This window comes from Lynx rufus, unplaced genomic scaffold (genome assembly GCF_022079265.1).
Source record: "Lynx rufus isolate CCGP_SWC_20201006 ecotype Redwood Valley unplaced genomic scaffold, mLynRuf1.p SCAF_15, whole genome shotgun sequence".
NCBI lineage: Eukaryota > Metazoa > Chordata > Mammalia > Carnivora > Felidae > Lynx > Lynx rufus.
This window is the reverse complement of record NW_025814829.1, coordinates 49,418,695-49,437,314: the sequence shown is the minus strand read 5'-3', so window position 1 is coordinate 49,437,314 and position 18,620 is coordinate 49,418,695. Positions and strand designations below refer to the sequence as shown.

At 39.3% G+C, this 18,620-nt stretch overlaps 1 protein-coding gene across 4 annotated transcripts in view; it reads left to right on the top strand.

Moving 5' to 3' along the window:
• DNM3 (dynamin 3) overlaps positions 1–18,620 on the top strand; it is a 559,767-nt gene that overhangs the window by 192,109 nt on the left and 349,038 nt on the right. For all 4 annotated transcript variants that reach the window (XM_047077325.1, XM_047077324.1, XM_047077323.1 and 1 more), the window contains exons 5-6: positions 17,557–17,655; positions 18,240–18,400. In XM_047077325.1, coding sequence (XP_046933281.1) covers positions 17,557–17,655; positions 18,240–18,400 — 260 coding nt within the window. The remainder of the gene's footprint in view (positions 1–17,556; positions 17,656–18,239; positions 18,401–18,620) is intronic.

Genomic DNA, 18,620 nt, shown 5'->3' with positions numbered 1-18,620 from the left:
AAAGTAATGATCATAAAGATACTCACTGGACTGGAGAAAAAAGTCGAGGACATCAATGAGACCCTTAATACACAGATAAAAAAAGAACCAGTCAAAGATCAAGAACATAATAAATGAAATTAAAAATACACCTGAAAGAATCAATAGGCTAGATGAAGCATAGCAACTAATTATCGACCTGGAAAATAATAGTAAGTAACCAAGCTGAGCAAAGGAGAGGTAAAAAAAGTTATGCAAAGTGAGAATAAATAGTCTTAGGGAGCTCAGTGACTTCATCAAGCATAGTAACGTTTGCATATAGGGATCTCAGAAGGAGAGAGGAAAGGGAGCATAAAACTTATTTAAGAAACAATAGCTGAATATGTCCTTAATCAGGGGAAAGAAACAGATACTAGATATAGGAGGCACAAGGATCCTCCCAAAAATTCAACCCAAGGAGGTCCACACAAAGATACATAGTCATTACAATGGCAAAAAGCAGCGATAAAGAGCAAATTTTGAAAGCAGCAAGAGAAAAGGAAGACAGTTACATTTAAGGGAAACCCCAGAAGGCTATCAGTGGATTTTTCAGCAGAAACTTTGTAGGACAGAAGGGAGTGGCATAATATATTCAAAATGCTGAAAGGGAAAAATCTTCAGCCAAGAATATTCTATCCAGCAAGACTATCATTCAGAATAGAAGAAGTGATAAAAAGTTTCCAAGACAAAAACTAAAGGAGTTCATGGCCACTATACTAGCCCTACAAGAATATTAAAGGGGACTCTATGAGTGGAAAGGGAAGACCGTAAGTGAGAGTATGAAAAGTAAAAAACACAAAAGCAGTAAAAATAAATATTTATATAAAAATCAGTCAAGGGGTTCATAACATAAAAGTAGGCAAAACATGACACCATATACCTAAAATGTGGTGGTGGGAGTTGGGGGGGAGAGGAGTAAAGAAATGAGTTTAACTTAAGCAACCATCAACTTAATGTAGACTGATATATGCAGAAGATGTTGTATACAATCCGAATGGTAATCACAAATCAAAAACTAGTAACAGATGTGCAAAAAAGAAAGGAATCCAAGTATATCACTAAAGAAAGCCAACAAACCCAGAGAAGAAAGGATCAGAGAAAATCTATAGAAACAAGCCCAAAATGACAAAGTGACAATAAATACATATCTATCAATAATTATTTTGAATGCAACTGGACTAAATGCTCCAATCAAAAGACAGAGGGTGACGGAGTGAATGCAAAATTTGACCCATCTATATGCTGCCTACAAGAGACTCATTTCAGGCTGAAATATACCTGCAGATTGAAAGTGAGGGGACAGAGAAACAATTACTATGCAAATGAATGTCAAAAGAAAGCGGGGGTAGCAATACTTACATCATACAAAATAGACTTTAAAACAAAGACTGTAACAAGAGACAAAGAAGGACAATATACAGTAATAAAAGGGACAAACCAACAAGAGGATATAATAATTAAAAATATTTATGTATCCAAAATGAGAGAACCTAATTACATGAAACAGTGAATAACAAAGGAAATAATCAATAGTAATACAGTAGTAGTAGGAGACTTTAACACCCCACGTACATTTGATGGAGATGGAGAGATCAGACCAACAGACAATCAACAAGGAAACAGTGGTTTTGAATGACACACTGGACCAGATTGATTTGAGAGACATAGTCAGAACATTCCATCCTAGAACATCAGAATATGCATTTGTTTTGAGTGCACACAGAAAAATCTTCATAATCCTAATTTCACATATTAGGCCACAGAATAAATCTCGACAAATTCAAAAACATTGAAGTCATACCATGCACCTTTTCTGACCACAATGCTATAAAACTGGAAATCAACCACAAGGAAAAGTCTCAAAAAAGCAGCAATATATGGAGATTAAATAACATGCTACTAAACAATGAATGGGTCAACAAAGAAATCAAAGAAAAAATAAAAAATTACATGGAAACAAATGAAAATGAAAACACAATAGTCCAAGATCTATGAGATGCAGCAAAAGTAGCTCTAAGTGGGAATTTTTTTTTTATATATGAAATTTATTGACAAATGGGTTTCCATACAACACCCAGTGCTCATCCCAAAAGGTGCCCTCCTCAATACCCATCACCCACCCTCCCCTCCCTCCCACCCCCCATCAACCCTCAGTTTGTTCTCAGTTTTTAACAGTCTCTTATTCTTTGGCTCTCTCCCACTCTAACCTCTTTTTTTTTTTTTTTTCCTTCCCCTCCCCCATGGGTTCCTGTTAAGTTTCTCAGGATCCACATAAGAGTGAAACCATATGGTATCTGTCTTTCTCTGTATGGCTTATTTCACTTAGCATTACACTCTCCAGTTCCATCCACGTTGCTACAAAGGGCCATATTTCATTTTTTCTCATTGCCACATAGTATTCCATTGTGTATATATACCACAATTTCTTTATCCATTCATCAGTTGATGGACATTTAGGCTCTTTCCATAATTTGGCTATTGTTGAGAGTGCTGCTATGAACATTGGGGTACAAGTGCCCCTATGCATCAGTACTCCTGTATCCCTTGGATAAATTCCTAGCAGTGCTATTGCTGGGTCATAGGGTAGGTCTATTTTTAATTTTCTGAGGAACCTCCACACTGCTTTCCAGAGCGGCTGCACCAATTTGCATTCCCACCAACAGTGCAAGAGGGTTCCCGTTTCTCCACATCCTCTCCAGCATCTATAGTCTCCTGATTTGTTCATTTTGGCCACTCTGACTGGCGTGAGGTGATACCTGAGTGTGGTTTTGATTTGTATTTCCCTGATAAGGAGCGACGCTGAACATCTTTTCATGTGCCTGTTGGCCATCTGGATGTCTTCTTTAGATAAGTGTCTATTCATGTTTTCTGCCCATTTCTTCACTGGGTTATTTGTTTTTCGGGTGTGGAGTTTGGTGAGCTCTTTATAGATTTTAGATACTAGACCTTTGTCCGATATGTCATTTGCAAATATCTTTTCCCATTCCGTTGGTTGCCTTTTAGTTTTGTTGGTTGTTTCCTTTGCTGTGCAGAAGCTTTTTATCTTCATAAGGTCCTAGTAATTCACTTTTGCTTTTAATTCCCTTGCCTTTGGGGATGTGTCGAGTAAGAGATTGCTACGGCTGAGGTCAGAGAGGTCTTTTCCTGCTTTCTCCTCTAAGGTTCTGATGGTTTCCTGTCTCACATTTAGGTCCTTTATCCATTTTGAGTTTATTTTTGTAAATGGTGTGAGAAAGTGGTCTAGTTTCAACCTTCTGCATGTTGCTGTCCAGTTCTCCCAGCACCATTTGTTAAAGAGGCTGTCTTTTTTCCATTGGATGTTCTTTCCTGCTTTGTCAAAGATGAGTTGGCCATATGTTTGTGGGTCTAGTTCTGGGGTTTCTATTCTATTCCATTGGTCTGTGTGTCTGTTTTTGTGCCAATACCATGCTGTCTTGATGATGACAGCTTTGTAGTAGAGGCTGAAGTCTGGGATTGTGATGCCTCCTGCTTTGGTCTTCTTCTTCAAAATTCCTTTGGCTATTCGGGGCCTTTTGTGGTTCCATATGAATTTTAGGATTGCTTGTTCTAGTTTCGAGAAGAATGCTGGTGCAATTTTGATTGGGATTGCATTGAATGTGTAGATAGCTTTGGGTAGTATTGACATTTTGACAATATTTATTTTTCCAATCCATGAGCAGGGAATGTCTTTCCATTTCTTTAAATCTTCTTCAATTACCTTCATAAGCTTTCTATAGTTTTCAGCATACAGATCCTTTACATCTTTGGTTAGATTTATTCCTAGGTATTTTATGCTTCTTGGTGCAATTGTGAATGGGATCAGTTTCTTTATTTGTCTTTCTGTTGCTTCATTGTTAGTGTATAAGAATGCAACTGATTTCTGTACATTGATTTTGTATCCTGCAACTTTGCTGAATTCATGTATCAGTTCTAGCAGACTTTTGGTGGAGTCTATCGGATTTTCCATGTATAATATCATGTCATCTGCAAAAAGCGAAAGCTTGACTTCATCTTTGCCAATTTTGATGCCTTTGATTTCCTTTTGTTGTCTGATTGCTGATGCTAGAACTTCCAGCACTATGTTAAACAACAACGGTGAGAGTGGGCATCCCTGTCGTGTTCCTGATCTCAGGGAAAAAGCTCTCAGTTTTTCCCCGTTGAGGATGATGTTAGCTGTGGGCTTTTCATAAATGGCTTTTATGATCTTTAAGTATGTTCCTTCTATCCCGACTTTCTCAAGGGTTTTTATTAAGAAAGGGTGCTGGATTTTGTCAAAGGCCTTTTCTGCATCGATTGACAGGATCATATGGTTCTTCTCTTTTTTTTTGTTAATGTGATGTATCACGTTGATTGATTTGCGAATGTTGAACCAGCCCTGCATCCCAGGAATGAATCCCACTTGATCATGGTGAATAATTCTTTTTATATGCTGTGGAATTCGATTTGCTAGTATCTTATTGAGAATTTTGGCATCCATATTCATCAGGGATATTGGCCTGTAGTTCTCTTTTTTTCCTGGGTCTCTGTCTGGTTTAGGAATCAAAGTAATACTGGCTTCATAGAATGAGTCTGGAAGTTTTCCTTCCCTTTCTATTTCTTGGAATAGCTTGAGAAGGATAGGTATTATCTCTGCTTTAAACGTCTGGTAGAACTCCCCTGGGAAGCCATCTGGTCCTGGACTCTTATTTGTTGGGAGATTTTTGATAACCGATTCAATTTCTTCGCTGGTTATGGGTCTGTTCAAGCTTTCTATTTCCTCCTGATTGAGTTTTGGAAGAGTGTGGGTGTTCAGGAATTTGTCCATTTCTTCCAGGTTGTCCAATTTGTTGGCATATAATTTTTCATAGTATTCCCTGATAATTGTTTGTATCTCTGAGGGATTGGTTGTAATAATTCCATTTTCATTCGTGATTTTATCTATTTGGGTCATCTCCCTTTTCTTTTTGAGAAGCCTGGCTAGAGGTTTGTCAATTTTGTTTATTTTTTCAAAAAACCAACTCTTGGTTTCGTTGATCTGCTCTACAGTTTTTTTAGATTCTATATTGTTTATTTCTGCTCTGATCTTTATTATTTCTCTTCTTCTGCTGGGTTTAGGCTGCCTTTGCTGTTCTGCTTCTAGTTCCTTTAGGTGTGCTGTTAGATTTTGTATTTGGGATTTTTCTTGTTTCTTGAGATAGGCCTGGATTGCAATGTATTTTCCTCTCAGGACTGCCTTCGCTGCGTCCCAAAGCGTTTGGATTGTTGTATTTTCATTTTCGTTTGTTTCCATATATGTTTTGATTTCTTCTCTAATTGCCTGGTTGACCCACTCATTCGTTAGTAGGGTGTTCTTTAACCTCCATGCTTTTGGAGGTTTTCCAGACTTTTTCCTGTGGTTGATTTCAAGCTTCATCGCATTGTAGTCTGAAAGTATGCATGGTATAATTTCAATTCTTGTAAACTTATGAAGGGCTGTTTTGTGACCCAGTATATGATCTATCTTGGAGAATGTTCCATGTGCACTCGAGAAGAAAGTATATTCTGTTGCTTTGGGATGCAGAGTTCTAAATATATCTGTCAAGTCCATCTGATCCAATGTCTCATTCAGGGCCCTTGTTTCTTTCTTTCTTTCTTTATTTTTTTTTTTTAATTTTTTTTTCAACGTTTATTTATTTTTGGGACAGAGAGACACAGAGCATGAACGGGGAAGGGGCAGAGAGAGAGGGAGACACAGAATCGGAAACAGGCTCCAGGCTCTGAGCAGTCAGCACAGAGCCCGACGCGGGGCTCGAACTCACAGACCGCGAGATCGTGACCTGGCTGAAGTCGGACGCTTAACCGACTGCGCCACCCAGGCGCCCCAGGGCCCTTGTTTCTTTATTGACCATGTGTCTAGATGATCTATCCATTTCTGTAAGTGGGGTGTTAAAGTCCCCAGCAATTACCACATTCTTATCCATAAGGTTGCTTATGTTTATGAGTAATTGTTTTATATATTTGGGTGCTCCGGTATTCGGCGCATAGACATTTATAATTGTTAGCTCTTCCTGATGGATAGACCCTGTAACTATTATATAATGTCCTTCTTCATCTCTTGTTATAGCCTTTAATTTAAAGTCTAGTTTGTCTGATATAAGTATGGCTATCCAGCTTTCTTTTGGCTTCCAGTAGCATGATAAATAGTTCTCCATCCCCTCACTCTGAATCTAAAGGTGTCCTCAGGTCTAAAATGAGTCTCTTGTAGACAGCCAATAGATGGGTCTTGTTTTTTTATCCATTCTGATACCCTATGTCTTTTGGTTGGCGCATTTAATCCATTTACATTCAGTGTTATTATAGAAAGATACGGGTTTAGAGTCATTGTGATGTCTGTATGTTTTATGCTTGTAGTGATGTCTCTGGTACTTTGTCTCACAGGGTCCCCCTTAGGATCTCTTGTAGGGCTGGTTTAGTGGTGACAAATTCCTTCAGTTTTTGTTTGTTTGGGAAGACCTTTATCTCTCCTTCTATTCTAAATGACAGACTTGCTGGATAAAGGATTCTCGGCTGCATATTTTTGCTGTCTAGCACACTGAAAATCTCGTGCCAATTCTTTCTGGCCTGCCAAGTTTCAAAAGAGAGATCGGTCACGAGTCTTATAGGTCTCCCTTTATATGTGAGGGCACGTTTACCCCTTGCTGCTTTCAGAATTTTCTCTTTATCCTTGTATTTTGCCAGTTTCACTATGATATGGTGTGCAGAAGATCGATTCAAGTTACGTCTGAAGGGAGTTCTCTGTGCCTCTTGGATTTCAATGCCTTTTTCCTTCCCCAGTTCAGGGAAGTTCTCAGCTATTATTTCTTCAAGTACCCCTTCAGCACCTTTCCCTCTCTCTTCCTCCTCTGGGATACCAATTATGCGTATATTATTTCTTTTTAGTGTATCACTTAGTTCTCTAATTTTCCCCTCATACTCCTGGATTTTTTTATCTCTCTTTTTCTCAGCTTCCTCTTTTTCCATAACTTTATCTTCTAGTTCACCTATTCTCTCCTCTGCCTCTTCCATCCGAGCTGTGGTGGTTTCCATTTTGTTTTGCATTTCATTTAAAGCGTTTTTCAGCTCCTCGTGACTGTTCCTTAGTCCCTTGATCTCTGTAGCAAGAGATTCTCTGCTGTCCTGTATACTGTTTTCAAGCCCAGCGATTAATTTTATGACTATTATTCTAAATTCACTTTCTGTTATATTATTTAAATCCTTTTTGATCAGCTCATTAGCTGTTGTTATTTCCTGGAGATTCTTCTGAGGGGAATTCTTCCGCTTGGTCATTTTGGATAGTCCCTGGTGTGGTGAGGACCTGCAGGGCACTTCCCCTGTGCTGTGGTGTATAACTGGAGTTGGTGGGCGGGGCCGCAGTCAGTCCTGATGTCTGCCCCCAGCCCACCGCTGGGGCCACAGTCAGACTGGCGTGTGTCTTCTTTTCCCCTCTCCTAGGGGTGGGATTCACTGTGGGGTGGCGTGGCCCGTCTGGGCTACTTGCACACTGCCAGGCTTGTGATGCTGGGGATCTGGCGTATTAGCTGGGGTGGGAAGGCAAGGTGCACGGCGGCAGGGGGGGCAGGCTTAGCTCGCTTTTCCTTAGGTGATCCACTTCAGGAGGGGCCCTGTGGCAGCCGGAGGGAGTCAGATCCGCTGCCAGAGGTTTGGCTCCGCAGAAGCACAGAGTTGGGTGTTTGCTCGGAGCGAGCAATTTCCCTGGCCGGAACCGGTTCCCTTTGGGATTTTGGCTGGGGGATGGGCGGGGGAGATGGCGCTGGCGAGCGCCTTTGTTCCCTGCCAAACTGAACTCTGTCGTCCGGGGGCTCAGCAGCTCACCCTCCCTTTGTCCTCCAGCCTTCCCGCTTTCCGAGCAGAGCTGTTAACTTATGACCTCCCAGACGCTAAGTCGCGCTTGCTGTCGGAACACAGTCCGTCAGGCCCCTCCGCTTTTGCAAGCCGGACTCGGGGGCTCTGCTTGGCTGGCGAGCCGCCCCTCCGCCCCAGCTCCCTCCCGCCAGTCCGTGGAGCGCGCACCGCCTCGCCGCCCTTCCTACCCTCTTCCGTGGGCCTCTCGTCTGCACTTGGGTCCGGTGACTCCGTTCTGCTAATCCTCTGGCGGTTTTCTGGGTTATTTAGGCAGGTGTAGGTGGAATCTAAGTGATCAGCAGGACGCGCGGTGAGCCCAGCGTCCTCCTACGCCGCCATCTTCACTTCTCGCCTCAAGCATCTCTCTAAGTGGGAATTTTATAGCACTAAATGCATATATCAAGAAGCAAGAAAAATCTCAAATAAATGACCTAACTTTACACCTAAAAGAGCTAGAAAAAGAACAAATAAAACCCAAACCCAGCAAAAGGAAGGAAATAATAAAGATTAGAGTAGAAATAAACAGAATAGAATTCTCAACTGGAAGATGGTGGTGTAGGAGGACACTGGGCTCACCTCCTGCTGATCGCTTAGATTCCACCCACATCTGCCTAAATAATCCAAAAAGCCACCAGAAGACTAGCAGAACAGACTGGAGCCAAGTGTAGACAAGAGGCCCACAGAAGAGAGTAGGAAGGGCGGAGAGGCGGTGCACGCTCCACAGACTGGCGGGAGAGAGCTGGGGTGGTGGAGGGGCAGCCCCCCCCTGCAAGGCAGATCCCCAAGTCTGGCTTGCGAAAGCAGACGGGCCGGACTGCGTGAGTTCTGATAGCCAGTGGGAAACATCTGGAATATTAAAAGTCAACAGCCCTGCTCTTGGAGAGTGGGGAGAGTGAGAGGGCACCAGGAGGGAGAGTTGCTGAGCCCTGGAAGACAGAGCTCGGCTTGGCGGGAAACAAAGGTGCTGGCTAGCACCATATCCCTCTCCCATGCCCCAGCCGAAATCCCAAAGGGAACCAATGCCTGTCAGCAAACTTACTTGCACCGTGCAAACACCCAACGCTGTGTTTCTGTGGATCCATCCCTCCGATGGGTCTCCCTTCCTCCTGGTGGGGACGGCCAGGGCCCCTCCCGCAGGGGACTGCCAACAGCAAAGCGAGCTAAGCTTGCTCCTCCAGCTCCTGTGCACCTTGTGGATCCACCCCATCTAATATGCCCTTGGCCAGATCCCATCAAAGCAGCACCACAAGCCTGACAGTGTGCAAGTAGCCCAGACAGGGACCACACCACTCCACAGTGAGTCCTGCCGCTGGGAGAGGGGAAGATGAGGTACACACCAGTCTGACTGCGGCCCCAGTTGTGGGCTGGAGGCAGACATTGGGTCTAAATGTGGTCCCACCCACCAACACAAGTTACTCCGGACAGCACAGGGGAAGTGCCCTGCAGTTGGGAGCCACTGCAGGGACTACCCAAAATGATGAAATGGAAGAACTCTCCTCAAAAGAAACTCCAGGAAGTAGCAACAGATAACGAATTGATCAAAAATGATTTAAGTGATATAACGGAACAAGAATTTAGAATAGTAGTCATAAAATTAATCACTGGGCTTGAAAAAAGCATAGAGGACAGCAGAGAATCTATTGTTACAGAGATCAAGGGACTAAGAAATAGTCATGAGGGGCTAAAAAATGCTATAAATGAGGTGCAAAATAAAATGGAGGCGACCATAGCACAGATTAAAGAGGCAGCGGAGAGAATAGGTGAATTAGAAGATAAAATTATGGAAAAAGAGGACGCTGAGAAAAAGATAAAAAAAAATCCAGGAGTATAAGGGGAGAATTAGAGAACTAAGTGATGCAATCAAACAGAACAATATTCGTATAATAGGAATTCCAGAAGAGGAAGAGCGAGAGAAAGGGGCTGAAGGTGTACTTGAACAAATCATAGCTGAGAACTTCCCTGATCTGGGGAAGGAAAAAGGCATTGAAATCCAAGAGGCACAAAGAGCTCCCTTCAGACATAACTTGAATCGATCTTCTGCACAACATATCATAGTGAAACTGGCAAAATACAAGGATAAAGAGAAAATTCTGAAAGCAGTTAGGGATAAACAGGCTCTAACCTACAAAGGGAGACCCATAAGACTAGTGACAGACCTATCCACTGAAACTTGGCAGGCCAGAGGAATGGCAGGAAATCTTCAATGTGATGAACAGGAAAAATATGCAGCCAAGAATCCTTTATCTAGCAAGTCTGTCATTCAGAATAGAAGGAGAGATAAAGGTCTTCCCAAACAAACAAAAACTGAAGGAATTCATCACCACTAAACCAGCCCTACAAGAGATCCTAAGGGGGATTCTGTGAGTGAAATGTTGCAAGGACCATAAAGTACCAGAGACATCACTACAAGCATGAAACATACAGACATCACAATGACTCTAAACCCATATCTTTCAATAATAACGTTGAATGTAAATGGACTAAATGCTCCAACCAAAAGACATAAGGTATCAGAATGGATAAAAAAAACAAGACCCATCTATTTGCTGTCTACAAGAGACTCATTTTAGACCTGAAGACACTTTCAGATTGAAAGTGAGGGGATGGAGAACTATCTATTATGCAGCTGGAAGTCAAAAGGAGGCTGGAGTAGCCATACTTATATCGGACAAACTAGGCTTTAGATTAAAGGCTGTAACAAGAGATGAAGAAGGGCATTATGTAATAATTACAGGGTCTATCCATCAAGAAGAACTAACAATTATAAATGTCTACGTGCCAAATATGGGAGCCCCCAAATATATAAAACAAATAATCACGAACATAAGCAACCTTATGGATAAGAATGTGGTAATTGCAGGGGACTGTAATACTCCACTTACAACAATTGATAGATCATCTAGACACAGGGATCAGTAAAGAAACAAGGGACCTGAATGATACATTGGATCAGATGGACTTGACAGATATATTTAGAACTCTGCATCCCAAAGCAACAGAATATACTTTCTTCTCGAGTGCACATGGAACATTCTCCAAGATAGATCACTTACTGGGTCACAAAACAGCCCTTCATAAGTATACAAGAATTGAGATCATACCATGCACACTTTCAGACCACAATGCTATGAAACTTGAAATCAACCACAGGAAAAGGTCTGGAAAACCTCCAAAAACATGGAGGTTAAAGAACACCCTACTAAAGAATGAATGGGTCAACCAGGCAATTAGAGAAGAAATTTAAAAATATATGGAAACGAATGAAAATGAAAATACAACAATCCAAATGCTTTGGGATGCATTAAAGGCAGTCCTAAGAAGAAAGTACGTTGCAATCCAGGCCTATCTCAAAAACAAGAAAAATCCCAAATACAAAATCTAAAAGCACACCTAAAGGAACTAGAAGCAGAACAGCAAAGACACCCCAAACCCAGCAGAAGGAGAGAAATAATAAAGATCAGAGCAGAAATAAACAATATAGAATCTAAAAAAACTGTAGAGCAGATCAATGAAACCAAGAGATGGTTTTTTGAAAAAATAAACAAAATTGATAAACCTCTAGCCAGGCTTCTCAAAAAGAAAAGACAGAGGAACCAAATAAATAAAATAACGAATGAAATGGAATTATTACAACCAATCCCTCAGAAATACAAGCAATTATCAGGCAATACTATGAAAAATTATATGTCAACAAACTGGACAACCTGGAAGAAATGGACAAATTCCTAAACACCCACACACTACTGAAACTCAAATGGGAAGAAATAGAAAATTTGAACACACCAATAACTAGTGAAGAAATTGAATAAGTTATCAAAAATCTCCCAACAAATAAGAGTCCTGGGCCAGATGGCTTCCCAGGGGAATTCTACCAGACATTTAAAGCAGAGCAAACACGTATCCTTCTCAAGCTGTTCCAAAAAATAGAAAGGGAAGGAAAACTTCCAGACTCATTCTATGAAGCCAGCATTACCTAGATTCTCAAACCAGACAGAGACCCCCACAAAAAAGGAGAATTACGGGCCAATATCCGTGATGAACATGGATGCAAAAATTCTCAACAAGACACTAGCAAATCAAATTCAACAGCATATAAACAGAATTATTCACCATGATCAAGTGGGATTCATTCCTCGGCTGCAGGCCTGGTTCAATATTTGCAAATCAATCAATGTGATACATCACAATAATAAAAGAAAGAATAAGAATCATATGATCCTGTGAATGGATGCAGAAAAAGCATTTGACAAAATTCAGCATCCTTTCTTAATAAAAACCCTCAAGAAAGTCGGGATAGTAGGAACATACTTAAACATCATAAAAGCTATACATGAAAAGGCCCACAGCTAATATCAACTTCAATGGGGAAAAACTGAGAGCTTTCCTCCTCAGATCAGGAACGTGACAGGGATGTCCACTCTCACCGCTGTTGTTTAACATAGTGTTGGAAGTTCTAGCATCAGCAATCAGACAACAAAAGGAAATCAAAGGCATCAAAATTGGCAAAGATGAAGTCAAGCTTTCACATTTTGCAGATGACATGATATTATACATGGAAAACCCGACAGACTCCACCAAAAGTCTACTAGAACCGATACATGAATTCAGCAAAGTTGCAGGATATAAAATCAATGTACAGAAATCAGTTGCATTTTTGTACACCAATAATGAAGCAACAGAAAGACAAATCAAGAAACTTATCCCATTCACAATTGCACCAAGAATCATAAAATACCTAGGAATAAATCTAACCAAAGATGTAAAAGATCTGTATGCTGAAAACTATAGAAAGCTTATGAAGGAAATTGAAGAAGATATAAAGAAATGGAAAAACATTCCGTGCTCATGGATTGGAAGAATAAATATTGTTAAAATGTCAATACTATCCAAAGCAATCTACACATTCAGTGCAATCCCAATCAAAATTGCACTGGCATTCTTCTCAAAGCTAGAACAAACAATCCTAAAACCTGTATGGAACCGCAAAAGACCCTGAATAGGCAAAGTAATATTAAAGAAGAAAACCAAAGTGGGAGGCATCACAATCCCAGACTTTAGCCTCTACTACAAAGCTGTAATCATCAAGACAGCATGGCATTGACACAAAAACAGACCCATAGACCAATGGAATAGAATAGAGACTCCAGAATTGGACCCACATATGTATGGCCAACTAATCTTTGACAAAGCAGGAAAGAGTGTCCAATGGAAAAAAGACAGTCTCTTTAGCAAGTGGTGCTGGGAGAACTGGACATCAACATGCAGAAGGATGAAACTAGACTACTTTGTTACACCATTCACAAAAATAAACTCAAAATGAATGAAAGACCTAAATGTGAGACAGGAAACCCTCTGTAAGCCTTTAGGTAAGTGTGCTTTTCCTCTCCCAATCTCACTTCCTCATCTGTGTAATTGAGATAATAGTACCTATCTCATAGAGTTGTTTCAAGTGTATGTCCACCACATAATCAAGACTCAATTCATGGTCTCTATTATTATTTTTATCTGAGTGTTTAGATTCCCAGTGAAGTGCTTTGGAAACATGCTGCCTTTGAATCTCTTCTGGCAATGGCTTTTTGAGTGTAGGTCTTGAGTCCACCAGCAGGAGTTCATTGATTATTTTTTAAGCTGCCTATTTGTATAACTAAATGTGAAAAGAAATAATCTCCTTTGCTATCTCCTTTGCAGTACACCGCTAAGCATAGACTTCTCTGCCTTTGCAGAAATAAAGGAATAGTAAAGAAAAAACTTTTAAAATTTCACTTTTATTTTTATTACATTATAAATATACATAATTAAAAAAATAAGTTCCAAAAATAAGTTCCACGCTTAACAAAAACTGTTAGTCCCTTGCCCACTCCTCATGACTCTTGATTACTGATTTGTAGAGTCTATCACTTTCAATCCTTTTAGCTTTCTTTTGGTATTTACATCCATATTTCTGTGTAATCTGTTTATACTACTGTTTCTTCATTTTTTATTTTTAGATATTCACTTTTGACTCTTTACTGTAGAGAAGGATTTAGCTGTCTTATGTCTCTCTCCCGTACCCACTTATACTAACCATACACATATACACTTACCTTCCTGTGTTCTACTAATATAATTATATTTAAATATTTATGATTCTGAAAATATCATTTGCAGCTGAGCCATGTGTCAATTATGATTACATTTCCTTTCTTACATGATATTGCTGTCTTCAAGGTTGATAGTTGTCTCTCTTTTTGTTTGTTTGCATAGTCTTCTATATATCCATCACCAGTGCTTTCTCCGTCTCTCCGTCAGGAGTCTATATCTTTTAATACCTTAAAACATTGTAGGCATTAGGTATTCTATCACCTTCATTGTTTTTTTCTTGGTGGGGAAACACATTTTTTCAGTAATCTGAGCCCTCTCATTCTAACAGATATTGATTGTTCTTCTAGCCTAGTACTGGGGTCCACACCATCCTGAAAAGTCCCTTCTTTTCTTGGTTATATTATATTTTTCCTTCCTAGATCTCTTTACTTCTCTGTCAGTTTGCTTCCCATGTTTGGTGGACCACACCTTTTAGTAGTTTCCAAAGAAAAAGAGAAATGGAAGTAAAATATTTTGATATTCTGCAAGTCTGAAAATATCTTTTTCTACTGTCACATTTATTGATAGTTTAGAATTCCAGGCTAGAAATAGTTTTACCCTCAGAATTTTGGAAACAACATTCTATTGAGTTTTAGTTTCCAATTTGTTGCTGGGAAGTCGGATGCTGTAATAATTCCCAAACTTTCTTTTGTCATGCTCTCACCTTAAGTTCATTATGAGCTTATTAGGATATTTCATTTGTTGCCAGCATTTGAAATCTTATACTGATATGCCATATTGTGTGTGTTTTTCATATTGTGTTGGACACTTGATGGGTTCATTCAATGCATAATTTCATCTTTCACTTATAAGATATTTTCTTGAATAGTATGTCCCCACCCCACCAATTATTTCTGTTTCATCTTCTCTGTTTTTCTGGAATGCCAATTATTCCGATATTGGATCTTCTGGATTATTTCTCTAGTTTTAAAGAAGTTTTTCTTTTTCTATTATTTACTTCTATTTCTTTTGTTTTCTGGAAGAGTTTCTAACTTGGTCCTCCAACCATACGACTAACATTTTTTAAAATTTCTACTCATACTTTTAGTTACTGAGAATCTCTTCCGTTTGTTTGAATGTTTCCTTTTATGATATTCTGTTCCTATTCAATGAATACAATGACCTCTCCTTTCTTTCTGAGGATATTAATAAAAATAATAAAGTTTTCTTCCATGTTTTGCATTATCTTTGTTTTCTCCTGTTCTGTTTTACAACTTTTGTTTGTTTTGGTCTCAAAGACTCTCCTTGCTATCCACTCACGTTTAAAATTATTTTTTTTAATATTTATTTTTTATCAAAGCATAGTTGACATACAATATTGTATTAGTTTCAGGTGTACAACATAGCGATTCTACAATTATATATGTCACAGAATGGTAAAATAAGTAAGTCACATGAATGAAAAGTACAGTGTAAGGAATATAGTCAATAATATAATAAATTTGTATGATGACAGATGGTAGCCTACACTTACTGATTTATATTCAAAAGTGAAATAGTAATAGATGATTGGAAACTCTCTGTGGGTGTGCTTAGCCAAAGGAGTTAGAGGCTTTGCAGTAGGATGATTTATTGGGCTGTCTTGATCAGAGTTCCTCTGAATTTCAATATCTATGTTTTCCTCTTAGAATGGTAAATTTCCCCAGACCGAGTTGTTCCAGTTTCCTGCTTGGGGGGTTAAATTCTGCCATCCAGCTTTTTCTTAAACTGGACTGAGGAGAGAGGTCTCGCCATTCAGTATGTGGAATTTCACTTAATCACCCTCTTTTAATACCTGACGCCCTCGAACTGGGCCAGGTGCCCATTAGTTCAGTTTTCCATAGTTCAGTGTTTCCAGAGAGTAAATCTGTGCTCTCCTGCCAAGATGGACCAGGGTGGCTTTTAGCTGTGTTATCCATGGAAATCTTAACTGCTTTCATCCAGCGCTCTTGTTTTCAGCCTCAGCTGCCACCACTGCTCTCCATTATTGTCAGAGCTATTCGTTTCCCTGAACCTTTCTGAGAGGCTGTGATGTAAATTATCCAGCTTCTGGGCTTCTCCTGTCATTGGCTTTCTTGGATGCAGTTTTCCTCTTAGGCTAATCTGTTAAGTTAGTTAGCAGTCATCCTGCTGGGTTTCCAGTTTCAAAATTTTTCTTCAGTTCTCTCCCATTTTTTTTTTTACTTTCTTGTTTTAAACGTTTTTTATTTTTAAAATTCTTTTTATTATGAGAGGCAGTATATTGCATGGGTTCTGGATGCCTAGACCCATGTATGACCTTGAGAAAGTTACTTAATCTCTTCCTGCCTTAGTTTCCTCATCTTAAAAAAATAGTAGTTGGAGTCCTTTTTAAGATTAAATGATTTTTTTTAGAGTAAATGATTTAAGACATGTAAAGCATGTAAAACCATAGCTGACCTAATAAATATTAGCCATTTTAGAGTGCTTTCAGGTAAAAAGATAAAGGTGTGTGTTCACCTTATCATGTTTAACTGGGAGTCCAAAGAATGCACTTAAAGATTTGAATCACTAGGCAAATATTGTTTATTTTATCTAGTGAAGGGAGCAATGGGCAAAGACAATGTATCTGGTGTGCTACGTAAAATGTCTAGGTTTTTACATTATTTTATTACGTTATTTTATTTTATACCTTGGAAATTGTGGTTTCCAACTCTTTATATTATAGATGAAGAAAACTGAGACCCAGAGAAGAGAGTTAAGTGACTTTCCTTGAGACTAGAATCCAAGCCTCAGGATTCCTAGTTTGGTCTTCTTTCTGTTAAGTCATATTTTTTTTTCTGAGGAACAGGGAATGCTGTGAGACTTGAAACTTTATTCTTAGTGATGACACTATCCTATACCTAATTTTCTTATAATTTGTGTGTCAAGTGCTCAGAAATGGATCAATAATCAGCTTTGATTTATGATACACTCTCTTCATTGGTCCATGTGTAGCCTACTTGTTTGTTTTCAGTAAAGTAATACATAAAAAAATTAAAGCACCCATATCATGTGCAGGACCTTGGAGGAAAATTTTAAGTGTATAGTTTCCATATATACATGGTACAAAAATAAACTCATATATTTAAAATTATTGTGGTGATATTATGAATGGGTGGTTTTATTTTATTTTATCTTAAATGTTTATTTATGTTTGAGATAGAGAGAGGGAGGGGCAGAGAGAAGAAGAAGAGAGACAGAGAGAGAGAGAGAGAGAGAGAGAGAGAGAGAGAGAGAATCCCAAGCAAGCTTTGTGCCACCAGCGCAGAGCCTGTTATGCAGGGCTCGAACTCACAAACTGTGAGATCATGCACGACCTGAGCCCAAACCAAGAGTTGGATGCTTAACCAACTGAGCCACCCAGGTGCCCCTGGATGGGTAATTTTAAAACTCTCCTGTTCATCACATCAAAATCTACCAGACTGGGATATCAGTGGATCAGAAAACAAAATAAGAGAGAGGAACAGGAAAAGGACCAGAAATATGAGTACCTTGCATTTAGTCTTGGGACATATATGTCTCTAAAATTTGTTAGTCTTCTGCATACTGTGTAATAAAGTGGGTTGGTTTGTGCTACAGGTTTAAGAACCATTGGAGTCATCACCAAATTGGATCTTATGGATGAAGGAACAGATGCCAGGGATGTTCTGGAGAACAAGCTTCTGCCTCTTCGCAGGGGTAATGTACTGTGTCCTATACAGGATTTGCTTTGATGATGTAGCAGAGAAATGATTGGGAAACCAATGCAAAGCTTGGCTTTATGCCTTCACAGTTGTGAGGAATAATGTATTCATGATTAGTTATACTTTTTATGGAGTGGCATAATGTTCCCAAGTGATATATTAAAAATGATCCAATAGGAGAACTATTTCTTAAAATAATAGGAATAGGAAAACAGGAAAAGGAAGGGTTTGAAGGGGGGTATAAATATTCATCATAGACTGCATAAATATATACTGTTCTAAGTGTGACTTATTTACTTGCCCACCATATGACAAAACTGCTAAGAGACACACTGTATTAAAATGTACAGAGCTTTTAAGGGCAAAAGACATTATTGTGTTAATGCTAAGAAATTATCATTAGCCACACGAACCAGCCTTTGTTAAATACTGGTGTCTCAAACTGAGTTCATAAAGGGTTCAATTCTTCAGTCCTTAAAAATAATTTTGCCTGGCTTATTCAGCCTCAAGAGCCTTGAAATCTTCCCAGAATAAACAACAAAAAGTATTCCAAACCCCATTGTATGTGTTGTGTTTCAGGTTACGTGGGGGTGGTAAACAGAAGCCAGAAGGACATAGATGGGAAGAAGGACATTAAGGCTGCCATGTTGGCGGAAAGGAAATTTTTCCTCTCACACCCAGCTTACAGACATATTGCTGATAGGATGGGGACCCCACACCTGCAGAAGGTCCTGAATCAGGTAAAAATGTTTTCTCAAGCAACAAGAACAATTATGAAATATGTAAGTCACTATTAGAATTCGTATTTCATTTTAATATTCATTTTTTTCCAAAATAAGACATTCAGCTTAAATGATATGAATTAAAAAATGAATGTAAATATTTAGTTCCACATTCCTACTGTTCTCAGTGAGTAGAATCTGCTTTAATGTTATTCAAATAATACTGCTCAAAGCAGAA